The sequence below is a fragment of the Coregonus clupeaformis genome, chromosome 8, assembly GCF_020615455.1.
Source record: "Coregonus clupeaformis isolate EN_2021a chromosome 8, ASM2061545v1, whole genome shotgun sequence".
Taxonomy (NCBI): Eukaryota; Metazoa; Chordata; class Actinopteri; order Salmoniformes; family Salmonidae; genus Coregonus; species Coregonus clupeaformis.
The window spans coordinates 30,278,734-30,294,384 of NC_059199.1; the positions used below are offsets into that span (position 1 = coordinate 30,278,734).

A 15,651-nucleotide genomic window follows, 5' to 3' on the forward strand; every position below is an offset into this window, starting at 1 on the left:
TCCACATAACTGCTCCCACGACGCAGTTCCGGGGAGAATAGTCTCGGTCTTGGACCCACTCTCCTCCGTCTTGGAGAACATCCGGGACAAGGCGTCCGCCTTGCCGTTCTTAGATCCAGGTCGGAACGTCAGGGAAAACTTGAATCGTCCGAAAAACAACGCCCACCTGGCCTGACGGGAGTTGAGACGTTTAGCCGATTGCACGTAAGCAAGATTCTTGTGGTCAGTCCAGACAGTAAATGGTTGCTCCGCCCCCTCCAACCAGTGGCGCCACTCCTCCAAGGCAAGTTTCACCGCGAGAAGCTCCCGGTTACCCACATCGTAATTCCTCTCCGCAGGCGAAAGGCGACGAGAGTAGTAGGCGCAGGGATGGAGTTTACTGTCCGTGGAGCATCGCTGCGACAGGATGGCGCCAACTCCCACATCAGACGCGTCCACTTCAACGACGAACTGACGGGCCGTGTCCGGTTGAGAGAGAATCGGTGCGTTGGTGAATCGCCTCTTCAAATCCAGAAACGCTCGATCCGCCTCCGGATTCCACTTGAAGGTCCTGATACTGGAAGTCAAGGCAGTTAACGGAGCGGCCACACGGCTGTAATCCCCGGATGAATCTGCGGTAGAAATTCGCAAACCCCAAAAATCTCTGGAGCTGCAATCTCGTACCGGGCTGGGCCCATTCCAGAACCGCTCTAACCTTCTCCTGGTCCATCCTAATCTCTCCCCTGGAGATGATGTACCCGAGAAAGGATGTCGTGTGGGCGTGAAACTCGCACTTCTCGGCCTTCACGAACAGGCGATTCTCCAACAATCGCTGCAGAACCTGCCGGACATGCTGGACGTGGTCGGAAGGTTCCTTCGAGAAGATCAGAATGTCATCCAGGTAAACAAACACAAAGAGACCCGATCATATCTCTCAGGACGTCGTTCACCATACTCTGGAATACCGCTGGAGCATTGGTCAGTCCAAACGGCATCACCTGATACTCGAAGTGACCCATCGGTGTATTGAAACCCGTCAACCACTCGTCCCCCTCTCTGATCCGGACCATGTGATACGCATTGCGTAGGTCTAGCTTGGTGAATACCGTAGCACCCTGTAAGGAGTCGAAGGCAGAACTCATCAAGGGCAGGGGATACTTGTTCTTGACCGTGATGGCATTCAACCCCCGATAATCAATACACGGTCGAAGAGAGCCATCCTTCTTACCCACAAAGAAGAATCCTGCCCCCCAGGGGTGATGACGAGGGACGAACGAGACCAGCCGCTAGGGACTCCTTGATGTAGGTCTCCAACGCCTCACGTTCAGGTCGGGAGATACTGTATAACCTTCCCTTGGGGTAGACAGCTCCCGGGAACAGGTTGATGGCACAATCATATGGTCGGTGGGGAGGGAGTGACAGAGCCTTCTGCTTACTGGAAACTTCCCCCAAATCGTGATATGTCTCGGGAACCAGGGACAAATCTGGGGGTTTAGCCTCAATCACCTGACTGGGAACCGAGTGGGGGCAGGCAGTCTTGAGACAGTTAGCATGACAATCAAGGCTCCAACTCGTTACCTTGCCCGTCACCCAATCGAACGTGGGATTGTGTTCCTTCAGCCAGGGGTATCCAAGGACCAGAGGAACATGGGAAGACGGCAGAATGAAGAATGAAATCATCTCAGAATGATTCCCCGACAACTGCATCTTAACCGGTTCAGTCCTCATCGTGATACGTGCCAGACTACTGCCGTTCAGAGTGGTCGCTTCAATGGCTTCCGGCAATTGCTCCTTGGAAAGCCCCAGCTGTTCCACCAACTCGGCATCAAGAAAGCTTCCACCGGCACCTGAATCGATAAAAGCGTTAATCGCTAAGCTTTGATTCCTGTTCACAAGGGGTAGCCGGAAACGGGGTCTGACAGAGGTACTGAGAGGTTGAAACTGGCTCGCTAAAAGTCCTCCCAACTTTAGCGAGCCGGGCAGTTTGACGACCGCCGGGAACAAGTGGAGATGTAATGTCCCGACGACCACAGTAGAGGCAGCAGTTGGTCTTACGTCTATGTTGACGCTCCTCCTTGGTTAACCCGTGCCGCCCCCACTTGCATGGGTTCAGAATCGGGAGAGAGGTCCTCTCCACTAATCCTTTGTGGTGGAGAATGATCGACGTGTTCTGGTCCACCACCCGACCCGACTGGGAACTGAGAAGCTGATCGATCGGACGGACCCCATTGCTTCTCCCTCCTTCGCTCTCGGACTCGATTATCCACCCGAATAGACAAGGCTACCAAGCTGTCCAGGTCACTAGGCTCCGGATAGGAGATCAACTCATCCTTGAGCTGCTCCGACAGACCCTGGTAAAAGACCGCTTGCAGAGACTCCTCGTTCCACCCACTCTCCACAGCCAACGTCTTGAACTCGATCACGAAGTCGGCCACGCTGCGAGTTCCTTGGTGAAGAGAAAACAGGCGCCTAGCTGCGTCCCTCCCTCGGACGGAATGGTCGAAGAGCTTCTTCATCTCGGCCGTGAACCCCTGGTATGAAGCCATGCAGGGATCCTGTCGTTCCCCAAACGGCTGAAGCCCACTCCAGCGCTGCCCACGCAGCAACTCAATCACAAAGGCTATCCTAGCCTTGTCTGTGGCATAGGAGTAGGGCTGTAGATCGAACACTAATCCACACTGCATAAGGAAGGAACGGCATCTTCCCAGCTCCCCCTCATATTTATCCGGCGTCGGAACCTTGGGCTCACGGAGGGACACAACTTCAGAAGCGGCAGGCGAGATGGGTGAAACCGGTAGTGGATCCTCCACCGGACACTTGCGTTGGTTCTGGACCTCCGTCAGACCGGTAGAAAGGTTCCGAACTGACAACGCGATCTCCTGTAGTACCGTGCTATGATGGCCCAACATCTTCTCCTGCTGGGTAATGGCATGGCGAACAGAGTCCAGGTCCGCTGGGTTCATTACTGGCCGGATCGTTCTGTCACGGTTTACTAAGCCAGAACCCAGAAGCAGACCAGGACAAGGTACGTTGAGACAAAGATGAGTGTTTATTTAATAGATTCCCGAGTGAGGTTGAATAATCCAGGGAACAGAGCGGGTGGCGTGGATGGGTTGTTGAGGTGCAGTGGTTGGTCCGGTAATGGCTCGGCAGCCGCCGACCATCAGGCAGAGGTTGGGAGAAGGTTCCGGGTGAGAGACTGTAGATAGAAACAAACGGAGGTAAGTACACGGCAAGCCAACAAGGTGCAAAACAACAAAACTAACCCTAGTAGCTCAGAGGCTGATACGCTGACAAACATACTGTTCATGGCTAACGATCCGGCAGGAACTGGATGTTAGGCCAGAGCCTAAGAAGGGTGATGATCAGGACCAGGTGTGCAGATTGCTGATGGGATGCAGGTGCGGAAATCAAGAGCGCTCCCCGGAGCGTTCCCGAACCCTCGGGAAACTGGAGCTCACGAACAGAAACACTAGTCACCAGACAGGACCCGACTCAGACTGCCGGGATCGTTACAATTTGAACTGCAAACAGACCCCAATGGTTTAACAACACCCCCGCCCCTCCCACTTTGCCAGTTAACCACTAGTATGTATAAATAAGTAGCAAATAAGGGGCTGTTTGAAAGGGGTCGCATAAACATAGCCTTATATATTATTATTTTTTACTGGTAGTTAACATACCACATCTTCTGTCTGAAATGGGTAATAGAGAGAAGAGAGAGGGAGGAGAGGGAGAGAGGTGAAAGAGTGCAGAGAGAGAGGAGAGAGAGAGAGAGAGAGAGAGAGAGAAAGAAAGAAAGAAAGAAAGAAAGAAAGAAAGAAAGAGAGAGAGAGAGAGAGAGAGAGAGAGAGAGAGAGAGAGAGAGAGCGAGCGAGCGAGCGAGAGAGAGAGAGAGAGTAATACTAGGTGTCCTACTGGGGCCTGATTGGTCTAAATTTACAGCCTTGCACTAATACTGAGAAAAAGAGGAATGAGGAGATGGCTAGATTTCACAGAACCATAGTAACTAACAATATTACTGGAAAGCATCAGTTGGCTTCACCTTTGCACTATTTTTAAGGAGCTTTGCAGACCTTTTCAGTGCTGACTGCAGAATAAAATCAACACAGAACATCAATCTGTGTTATAAGGTGTTATAAGATTATAAAATGTATTATAAAGGCTTGGATCAAACACCAAATACTTAACTTGTCAAATACTTTACTTGCGTTCAATGGAACCTATACAATGGAACCAATAGAATAGTCTTTGTCACAAATGCAAACTCCAAGCTAAATAAAGCACACATACACATTTGCACAGGTCTGTAAGCTGTCACAACTTGTTCCCAAATATTCAAACAACATATTCTATAGTAATGTAATGAGATGTATAATGTGCTGTTAGCGGGGCCATGGTGCAAGGGTTTCATGCATATTTAAACTTTTATCAATTTGTATGCATTACAAAAAAGATAAAGAAATTATTCTGTCTTTTATGCAGAGGTCATTCAAAGATATCAGTGCCACTTCCCCGTCATGAAAATAGTTACATGACGCCCAGCAACTTTATCACATATTTATTGGAATCTCATGGTCCACAGCCCTTGTTTGTAGCCAGGTAGCAGTGCATAATCTGTAATATCAATGGATTACAGATAAAACCCTTTTGACTGGTGAAGGGGTGAATCCAATCCGGGTGTCGTTTCACTATGTGTACTGAAAACCAACAATCACCTCAACCCTTAATTATTTCTGACCCCATGACACATGCCACAGTGTAGGGTAATTGGTAGATCGCCCTGATATGGAACCTGTAGAAATAAGCTGAATAAATGGTAGTGTTGGTTCTACGGTGCAATCAAATACATGACCTCATTACTGTATATCTAACTAATTCTTTACGTGCTTTCCATTGAAGAGGATTCAACTACTTTAAAAAAATTCTGCACATTGCAACTAGGATCTTAATTCCTGATCGTTTAGGTTTTCACTTGTATTCCCTCTTGACTAGGAGATCAAGGTGCATTGTCTCGTTAACACCAGAGATTGAATTGCATAGAATAGATGTGTTTGCACAAGATTTCTCCACTAACACGACCTATAAAGTAATTGTTGCATTGGCGCCATCTAGAATATCAATATTGGGCCATAACTGTGTGTGCATCAAGGTACAAGGTTTGTTTGTTAAATGTCATTGGCATTCCTTGCAGCGAATTGGCATTTCAAGCAACAAATCTTGTGTTACTTCATCGAGCGGTAATTGTCTCAACTCAGACAAATCTTGCTGCGAGTACATCTGAATCTATATAATGCTGTAATACAGGAATTACTGCAGCAGCACTCCCCCAAACATCTTGTTCCCATCCAACCCAATCTTTAACTACACCCCGATCTTGTGGGATCTGTGAAATCTCTCCCTCGGAGCCACAAGTCAGCTAACTCCCTGTGGCTGAGAAAAGACAATCAATTCTCAAGGTACAGTAGAATTCTCCCTTTATCTACCACAACTGGAAAGGCTTGCCATTTATGCCCAAATGCATTCTGCAAATCCACTGGCATGTTCACATCCAAATCTCTATTTTAACCCTCAATCGATCCCTCGATTTCTTGATCAATTTTCTGCTTGTCTTTTCTGTGTCACTTCTGACGCACGTTCTGGTTGGACTGCTCTAATTCCTTAACGAGATTTCAGATTCCCCGGATATCCAATTGGATCCTGATTAACTGGGCTCAACTCATTAGCTCTGATAACTGAATTCAACCCCCATCAACCTCAAGCCCTGCCAATCTCTCAGAAACCCGACAAAATTCAACCGCCCCACCAATACAGTCAGACAATAATACTCTGATGTCTGGTCATCTCTGACTGCTGCATAAGATGACCAGAAATGAAGGCTGCCATTGATAAACTGGAGAAGAATCCAAACACCACTCATTAGTGATGTGTAAAGTAGGCCTACCATGCAGATTTTTCTGAGCCACTGCAAGTCAGCAAAATCAAATACCCTCTCCTCGCAGACATTAACACTATTATACTGTTGAATCATGAGGAACTGAATGAGGAAGACATGAAATGTGTTTCTCTACCAGCTTTATGTAGTAGCCATTGATATTATGTAACAAATTATACGTTCTCACCGTCAGTGCCACTCTTGCATCTCTCTACTGGATTGTATCTCAAACCCCTCAGTATCTCTCTATTTAATCTTATTCTCACATTTACACCTCCACCTGTCCCTCTCTCCCTTCATTCTTCCTTCTCTCTTTACCTGCTCTTGTCTTTTGACCTCATAACCTGGTTTTCTACTCCAATCGGTTTACCTACCTCCTCTTGCCATGCTCTATGCTCTCTCTCTCTCCTCCTCTCTCTCTCCTTCCCTCTCTCTATTTCTATCTTCGGACTTATCCCTTCATCCCTGATCTCCTTCATCCCCTCCAATCCTCATCTGTTCCCCACAGGAGGACAGGAGAGAGAAAGAGAGAGTTTTCACAGGTTGCCTGCAACCAGTCTGTGGGTGAAAGCGTAAGAGGAAAGAGAGAAAGAGAAGGATAGGAGGGCTGACTTGAGGATTGTGGGACATAAAAAGCTGCTCCAAAGGACTACTGAGGCAGAAAAGCCAAAGAAAAAGAAGAAGGACCACATTTTGTGTGGAAAGGTGAGTGATTTTGGGCCACTTTGGTAGCAAATTCTTCTGGGCACATACGTGGAACTACACGGAACTACATTGACTCCTCTGATGATTACGAACATGGACCCATATCATCATGGACACTATCTCTGTATTCTCATCCATGATAAGATTTCACAGTTGAAAGATTGGAACTTCATCTGATTTGCAGTACGGGCCAATGGATTGATTATGAGCGAAATAAACGACTCAAGGGTTGGTCAATGACAAGAAGTAGTAAATGGAGTTCTCAGCGGTGCTCATTTCCATCTGATAATGAATTCTAATGGCATGCATGCAACAAGTGTGCCGTAGTCCAAGGAAAACTTGTTGACTGCTGTCTTTGCAAGTGAGAAAGAGAGAGAGGAGAGAGAGAGAGAGAGAGAGAGAGAGAGAACTGGTAGGATGGGTGAAAGAGAGAGAGAGAGGCAGAGAGAATAGGTTTTTTATGGCGGTCACCAGTAGGTAATGACAGTGACGTCATTGAGTGCTTTTCTTCTCAGAATCCGTTTAATTTATTGGGTAACAACAGCAACGGCATTATCAGCATTATCATGAAGGTTGCAAAACCTCCCTGATTGATTCTAGAGATCCAGTAAAAGAGGAACAACATAAAAAAATCACGAGTGAAAGCAGCAAACTTCAGAACATGTGCATAACTTTATATCACATTTTTGCAGGTGGCAATGTCTTACAGATATTGATTTTATGCATTGAAGTCTTCTTTAATTCTGCAGACGTGCTAATATAATGGTGCACGTCTAGAGTACTTCTATCTAGACAAACACCACTCTTTCTCTCTTCTCCCCTCTCTCGCTCCCCCTTTCTGATCCAGTGGTAAAGGACAGTCAGTAATCGGATGACAGGAGATTTGACTGGAAAAGCCTACCTTAAGATCCTCTGCTGGGGCTTTAAAGCTCTCTTCCCACTGGGCACAGACGTAATTTCGTCTAGTTTTGATTTACATTTGATTGAGTTGTCAACTAATGTGAATTCAACATGAAATCAACTAGAACAGTGTCATTGGATTTAGGTTAAAAATTGGGTGAAAAAAAGTAAAGAAAATCAGAAATTCCTTTACATTGATGACTTTTTCCATGTTGATTCAACGTCATCGCATTGATTTTTTGTCGTTGAAATGACATGGAAACAACGTTGATTCAACCAGTTTGTGCTCAGTAAGTTGTGCCCACCCCTCCTCGCCCTCTGTCTCCCTGGCTCTCATCATGGGTCAAACAACCTACTGAACAGAGTAGCCTATGCTTTGTTCAACGCGTGAACAATTGTTTCTGTGAAAGTAATACCCTTTGTTAATACTGTATTTGCAGGGATGTGTGCTGTAGTAGTTGGATTAGTTTTTTTTCGAGATTTGTTGTTAACCTTTAAACGGTTTAGAAAGTGGTGTGTGTTGGTAATTGGCCTCCAATTATGAAAACGTCAGCATCCAATTAAAGAGTATTAGGGTCATAAAGTAATTACCTCTTGGTCATGAAATATTCTCTCTTAAAAGGCATTGAAAGTCAGAGTGAGGGGTGAGAAAATAAGGTTAATGGTCAATTGTGTCTTAAACTTGTTTTAATTCTAACACAAAAGAATAAGAATTTAAGTAATGAATAGGAAAATAAAAGTAAAAAAGTAAAGTTGTAAAGTTGTGATAAATGAGGCAATCTAAGTAAAAATGGCAAGTACTCTCGAAAGACAGACAACACTTCCATAATGAACTATAAAAAAACAAAATGGCTGTCTATGTTACAGATAAAATGGCCAGTAATTTGCCTTATTCTTCAGATAGGTGAAGGTAGAGCTTGGATATGTCACTACTTCTGCATATTAGACTTCTAGCACAGAGGATGTGGGATTATACCTCATACCATACTCAAGAAGGCCAATCTAGGCTCTTGCACCAGACTAGATGACGAAGCACCTGAGTGGTTTCGTTTAGGGAGACAGGGGCCCTGGGGGGGTTACTGGAGCAATGAGTCCAGTTATGTTCTCCTCAAACAGGTGGCCACTGTATATACAGTGGGGAGAACAAGTATTTGATACACTGCCAATTTTGCAGGTTTTCCTACTTACAAAGCATGTAGAGGTCTGTACTTTTTATCATAGGTACACTTCAACTGTGAGAGACGGAATCTAAAACAAAAATCCAGAAAATCACATTGTATGATTTTTAAGTAATTAATTTGCATTTTATTGCATGACATAAGTATTTGATACATCAGAAAAGCAGAACTTAATATTTGGTACAGAAACCTTTGTTTGCAATTACAGAGATCATAAGTTTCCTGTAGGTCTTGACCAGGTTTGCACACACTGCATACAGACCTTCTCCAGATCCTTCAGGTTTCGGGGCTGTCGCTGGGCAATACGGACTTTCAGCTCCCTCCAAAGATTTTCTATTGGGTTCAGGTCTGGAGACTGGCTAGGCCACTCCAGGACCTTGAGATGCTTCTTACGGAGCCACTCCTTAGTTGCCCTGGCTGTGTGTTTCGGGTCGTTGTCATGCTGGAAGACCCAGCCACGACCCATCTTCAATGCTCTTACTGAGGGAAGGAGGTTGTTGGCCAAGATCTCGCAATACATGGCCCCATCCATCCTCCCCGCAATACGGTGCAGTCGTCCTGTCCCCTTTGCAGAAAAGAATCCCCAAAGAATGACCTTCTCCCATTCCTCCTCTGGATCATCCAGATGGTCATTGGCAAACTTCAGACGGGCCTGGACATGCGCTGGCTTGAGCAGGGGGACCTTGCGTGCGCTGCAGGATTTTAATCCATGACGGCGTAGTGTGTTACTAATGGTTTTCTTTGAGACTGTGGTCCCAGCTCTCTTCAGGTCATTGACCAGGTCCTGCCGTGTAGTTCTGGGCTGATCCCTCACTTTCCTCATGATCATTGATGCCCCACGAGGTGAGATCTTGCATGGAGCCCCAGACCGAGGGTGATTGACTTTCATCTTGAACTTCTTCCATTTTCTAATAATTGCGCCAACAGTTGTTGCCTTCTCACCAAGCTGCTTGCCTATTGTCCTGTAGCCCATCCCAGCCTTGTGCAGGTCTACAATTTTATCCCTGATGTCCTTACACAGCTCTCTGGTCTTGGCCATTGTGGAGAGGTTGGAGTCTGTTTGATTGAGTGTGTGGACAGGTGTCTTTTATACAGGTAACGAGTTCAAACAGGTGCAGTTAATACAGGTAATGAGTGGAGAACAGGAGGGCTTCTTAAAGAAAAACTAACAGGTCTGTGAGAGACGGAATTCTTACTGGTAGGTAGGTGATCAAATACTTATGTCATGCAATAAAATGCAAATGTATTACTTAAAAATCATACAATGTGATTTTCTGGATTTTTGTTTTAGATTCCGTCTCTCACAGTTGAAGTGTACCTATGATTAAAATTACAGACCTCTACATGCTTTGTAAGTAGGAAAACCTGCAAAATCGGCAGTGTATCAAATACTTGTTCTCCCCACTGTATCTACTGCACATATTTGAGAACATGAATTCTTAGTTCTATTTAAGGTCTTCATTATATTATTGAGTTCTACATTATATACATTTTACAATGAGGACAGCATTTTTGCCAAGCCTTGATCTGTATAAATATGTATGCAATCAAATAAGTTCTAAACAGAAAACATTATTTCATTTTCTCTTTCTCCCTTTCTTCTAGTCTGCTAGTTTTTTTCTCCAGCGGTAACAGCCCCTATCAACCGTTGCCATGGGTGAAATGGACACGTTGAAAAAGGAGGCTGATGGTCTCAAGGCACAGATTGAAGTGAGTCTTGCTATCACAGCATGGCAATCTGTAGGTACTGTACATTAATGATTGTGCATTATTGGTGCTATGATTCCTAGTTATTTATCCGATGATGAGATATTTTTTGACTGGGGGTGATATTCAATATCACCCCCAGTCAAAAAAGATCTCATCATCGGATAAATAACTAGGAATCATAGCACCAATAATGCACAATCATTAATGTACAGTACCTACAGAGTTGGTAACGTATAGCATACATTTCGTTTCCTCCACATACCAAAACTGACATTGAGCTAAAGTTATACTAAGACATTGTAAGCAGTGTCTGGTTCCTGAAAAATGAAAATACAACAGAAGTATGGAGAACATTCCAAACAATTTATGCTTATTTTTCTACAAATATTTGACTCTTCACTTAACTTATTCCTCTCCTACCTGTAAATCCCCTTCCCACCACTAGGCAGCCCGCAAGGCGGTCAATGACACCACCATGGCCGCTGTAGCATCTGGTGTGGCGGCTGCACCCCGTGTCCAGCTGAAGAACAGAAAGACGCTGAAGGGCCACTTGGCCAAAATCTACGGCTTGCACTGGTCCGCTGATAACAGGTGAGAAGGCGTTCTTGTCCAGATAGCTGAGAATGGGAATAGTGTCAGGGACAGCCCAGCTCACCATAGACACCCCGTCACTACCACTAGCCAGTGTGATATAGGGACTAATGAACAACATAGAGAAGGTCTACCTTGAGTAAGATAGAGAAGGTTGATACAAGGGGTTGTCTGATGCGCCACTCAAACCAAATGGACTCTGACATCGAAAAGTCCCATTGTGTAATGTGTCCACAATGACATGCAGGTGTTATGGGGTTCAATGAAAAGGCTTTTGAAAGGCCTTCATTGTTTCAAATGTTGCATTGTCAAAGTATTAAGCCAGATTCATACTGGACCTCGTGCCTAAACCCTGTTCACACAGAATTTGATACACTGACTGACCACTTGTTTAACTTTATTTTTCTCTCCAACAGGCACATGGTGAGTGCCTCACAGGATGGCAAGCTTCTTATTTGGGACACCTACACTGGCAATAAGGTAAGGAGGGATCACTAATCAGTCATCATCTTCACATCTCTAACTGTTTTCATAATAATGCATAGGATTTATATGGAGAGTTTTCCACTTGGTTTGCAAATGCATGGAGTAAATCCCTCCTTCAACCACCGATGTGTAGAAGCAGTAACCACTTTTCTTTCAGATTGTCTTGACTTTGACTACACACTACACACTCTAGGAATGTATTTATATGATAAAAGTCAGCTAGTTTGGTATCTTAAGTCTTCTAACCTTGAGACAAAGCGAACTAGAAAGTGAGTGGTTAAGCATTCTTGTCCCTGCCCTCCAGGTTTATGCCATCCCCCTCAAGTCCTCCTGGGTAATGAGTTGCTCCATGGCCCCTTCTGGCAATCTGGTGGCCAGCGGAGGCCTGGATAACATGTGCACCGTCGTCAACATCAAGGCTGCCAGCCCAAAGACCCTCAGGGAGCTGGATGCACATGAAGGTAGGTTTCATAGTACACTGTCTGCTTCACCCAAGTTATCATCAACTCCGATACCAACTGGGTTACGGTCAACTCCGTGACCAACTGGGTTATGGTCAACTCGTGACCAACTGGGTTATGGTCAACTCTGTGACCAACTACAAGAGAATTCATTACAATCGTGTTCATAAATTGGATGAGCTACAAATATGTAGGAAATAAGAAGAACAAACGATAACATCTCTATCTTTCTCCTTCCATCTCAGGCTACCTTTCTCATAGCCGCTTCCTGAGCGACACTGAGCTCCTCACTGCATCCGGTGACACCACTTGTTGCCTGTGGGATCTGGAGACTGGAAAGCAGAAGGTGATCTACAAGAGCCACGTGGGTGACTGTATGTGCCTGGCCGTGTCTCCAGACCAGAACACTTTCATCTCAGGGGCCTGTGACTCCACCGCCAAGCTGTGGGACATAAGAGATGGTGGCTGCAAGCAGACCTTCATCGGCCACACAAGTGACATTAACGCCATTGCGGTGAGCACATAACATTTACATTACATTTTAGTCATTTAGCAGACGCTCTTATCCAGAGCGACTTACAGGAGCAATTAGGGTTAAGTGCCTTGCTCAAGGGCACATTAACGTCATTTAGCAGACGCTCTTAGCCAGAGCGACTCACAAATTGGTGCGTTCACCCTATAGCCAGTGGGATAACCACTTTACAATTGGGGGGGGGGGGGTAGAAGGATTCCTTTATCCTATCCCAGGTATTCCTTAAAGAGGTGGAATATAAGACACAGCCCAGAGTTTTTCCTGGTCAGAATGACTCTGAATTATCTATATATATTGTAGTGACCTTAACCCAACAACTAGCGACCTTGTCAAGGTGTTGGGTTGCAGTCACAAGATTCTGGGTTCAATCTCCGGTTGAGACTACCCCCTGACTTCAATATAAGCCAAGCAGGAGCAGAGTGCGATCCAAAATCTAAACATAATTTAGCTTCACAACACCAAATCTGTACTCTGCTAACTCAGTCAACTCACCGGGCAAACTAACCTTCAAGCTCAATAAACAAAACAAAACATACTGAAATGGCCTTCTCCTCTTTTCTTCATACGCCAGTTCTACCCTAGTGGCACTGCAGTTATCACAGGTTCCGATGACTGCACCCTCAAGATGTACGACCTTCGTGCTGACCAGGAGGTCAATGGCTACCAGGACGCTGCATTGAATGCTGGCGTCACGTCAGTCTCCCTCTCCAGCTCAGGACGCCTCATCTTCGCTGGCTACGACAACTTTAACTGCAACATCTGGGATTCTCTGAAGGCCGAGAAAGTCGGTGAGTAAAAGTGTGAGAGAAATGTGTGAGAGAGAGGGGAGAGGACTGAGGGGATGGGTGAAAAGGAGTGGGTAGAGACAGAGACAAACAAAGAGAGAACAGTCAATGTAAAGAGAGGGAGGCAGAATAGGAGATAGATGGCATGAGTGAAAAATCTGCCAATGTGCCCTTGAGCAAGGCACGTAACCCTAATTGCTCCTGTAAGTCGCTCTGGATAGGAGCATCTGCTAAATGACTAAAATGTCAATGTAAATAAGTGGGTGGTTTAAACAGAGGCAATAAAAGGGAGAAAACATATAGTCAAAGAAGTCTGGATGAGAGGCAGTCAATCAAAGAAACATGGGTAAAAAGGGAATAGAAACTAGAACTGCATCATTTGCATCAGTGTGGATGACTATCTTCTTCTTCTTCTTCTCTCATCTCTCTCTCTCTCTCTCTCTCTCTCTCTCTCTCTCTCTCTCTCTCTCTCTCTCCTCAGGTGTTCTGTCTGGCCATGACAACAGAGTGAGCTGCATTGGGGTGCCAGACGATGGATTGGGTGTCTGCACAGGATCCTGGGATAGCTTCCTAAAGATCTGGAACTGAGCTGATCCTCCAGAGGCGACATTGGGAAAGAGAGAGGGGGAGACAGGGAGAGGGGGGATGGATGGAGCTAGAGGAGGAGAGGAGAAGGGAAATCCTGAGAAATAAGGATGCTCATTTTGGGATTGGGGAGATATCAGGCGGAGGATGTTTGTTGTACCAGTTCACATAATTTCTTCCCTTCTCTCTCTCCCTCCTTGTCATATATGTATGCAATGTGAGAGGTGGTGAATGGGACTTCATAGAACATACTGTATAAATGGCATTGACAACAGAACAAGATGCACCCCCACTACACGTACACACGAGAGTTTGAAAGTTATTGTTGAGACTATCAACATTGAGACAATGACAAACACCAAAAAATAGGATTATTTGAAATAATAAATGAATTAATGAAGAAAATATGCTCTACTTGTATCTAAGGTGAGAGTGACAATTACACATATAGATTTCTGACAATAAAAACGTGAAATAAATACAGAAATATAATGAACATAAATAAAGATTTAGTATTACAGATCTATTTGAATTGTTTTGAGATCTTTGATGTATAAAGCCCACATTTATTAGCTGAAAGGTGATATGTACATTTATTTACATTTATGTCATTTATTAGAGTGCAGAGTACAGTGTCGTTTGGTCACACACATCCAATGTATGTGTGCCACAAGATTTGGCTATTGCCATTTTGGGCCTACAATGATACATGCTAACCAGCAGCACCCTCTGACTTTGCCCCAAAATGGCTGCCGTCACCTATCACCAGGCAAATATATGATGTAAAACTAAATGAAACCAAGTTCAATCACGTTCAATCACATACATCCGAGTTTGTCTATCTCTCTACTTTGAGTGTCCAGCACTCCTGAATCCTACTTCAGGGAAAAGGTTATTGAGGAGTTACATATCAGATACGAATATATTCCCTCCCCAACTGCATTTTCTATAAAAATGCTATGTTTGTTGAAAAACCTTTCTAATAAACATATAACTCTGCATTAACATCATGTCTGTGTATTTGTGCTTTGACAGTCAACCATTTAGAAAAAAGTTTGGCCAGGCTAATGTATACAGTTGTATTTCATATACAAACCTCTTTCTGGAGGACATTATTAAATGTTTTAGTTACAGTGGTCTTTGATACACTACCGATTTTGCAGGTTTTCCTACTTACAAAGTATGTAGAGGTCTGTCATTTTTATCATAGGTACACTTCAACTGTGAGACACAGAATCTAAAACAAAAATCCAGAAAATCACATTGTATGATTTTTAAGTAATTAATTTGCATTTTATTGCATGACATAAGTATTTGATCACCTACCAACCAGTAAGAATTCCGGTTCTCACAGACCTGTTAGTTTTCTTTAAGAAGCCCTCCTGTTCTCCACTCATTACCTGTATTAGCTGCACCTGTTTGAACTCGTTACCTGTATAAAAGACACCTGTCCACACACTCAATCAAACAGACTCCAACCTCTCTACAATGGCCAAGACCAGATAGCTGTGTAAGGACATCAGGGATAAAATTGTAGACCTGCACAAGGCTGGGATGGGCTACAGGACAATAGGCAAGCAGCTTGGTGAGAAGGCAACAACTGTTGGCGCAATTATTAGAAAATGGAAGAAGTTCAAGATGACGGTCAATCACCCTCGGTCTGGGGCTCCATACAAGATCTCACCTCGTGGGGTATCAATGATCATGAGGAAGGTGAGGGATCAGCCCAGAACTACACGACAGGACCTGGTCAATGACCTGAAGAGAGCTGGGACCACAGTCTCAAAGAAAACCATTAGTAACA

General features: G+C 44.7%; 1 protein-coding gene across 1 annotated transcript; it reads left to right on the forward strand.

Moving 5' to 3' along the window:
* Nucleotides 1-6,395: 6,395 nt before the first annotated feature.
* LOC121571555 (guanine nucleotide-binding protein G(I)/G(S)/G(T) subunit beta-3-like) lies at nt 6,396-14,869 on the forward strand. Its single transcript, XM_041883081.2, has 8 exons — nt 6,396-6,619; nt 10,303-10,407; nt 10,853-10,998; nt 11,415-11,478; nt 11,789-11,945; nt 12,191-12,459; nt 13,049-13,265; nt 13,744-14,869. The coding sequence occupies exons 2-8, from the start codon at nt 10,351-10,353 to the stop codon at nt 13,848-13,850; spliced, it is 1,017 nt and encodes a 338-aa protein (XP_041739015.1). The 5' UTR covers nt 6,396-6,619; nt 10,303-10,350; the 3' UTR covers nt 13,851-14,869.
* The last annotated feature ends 782 nt before the right edge of the window (nt 14,870-15,651 follow it).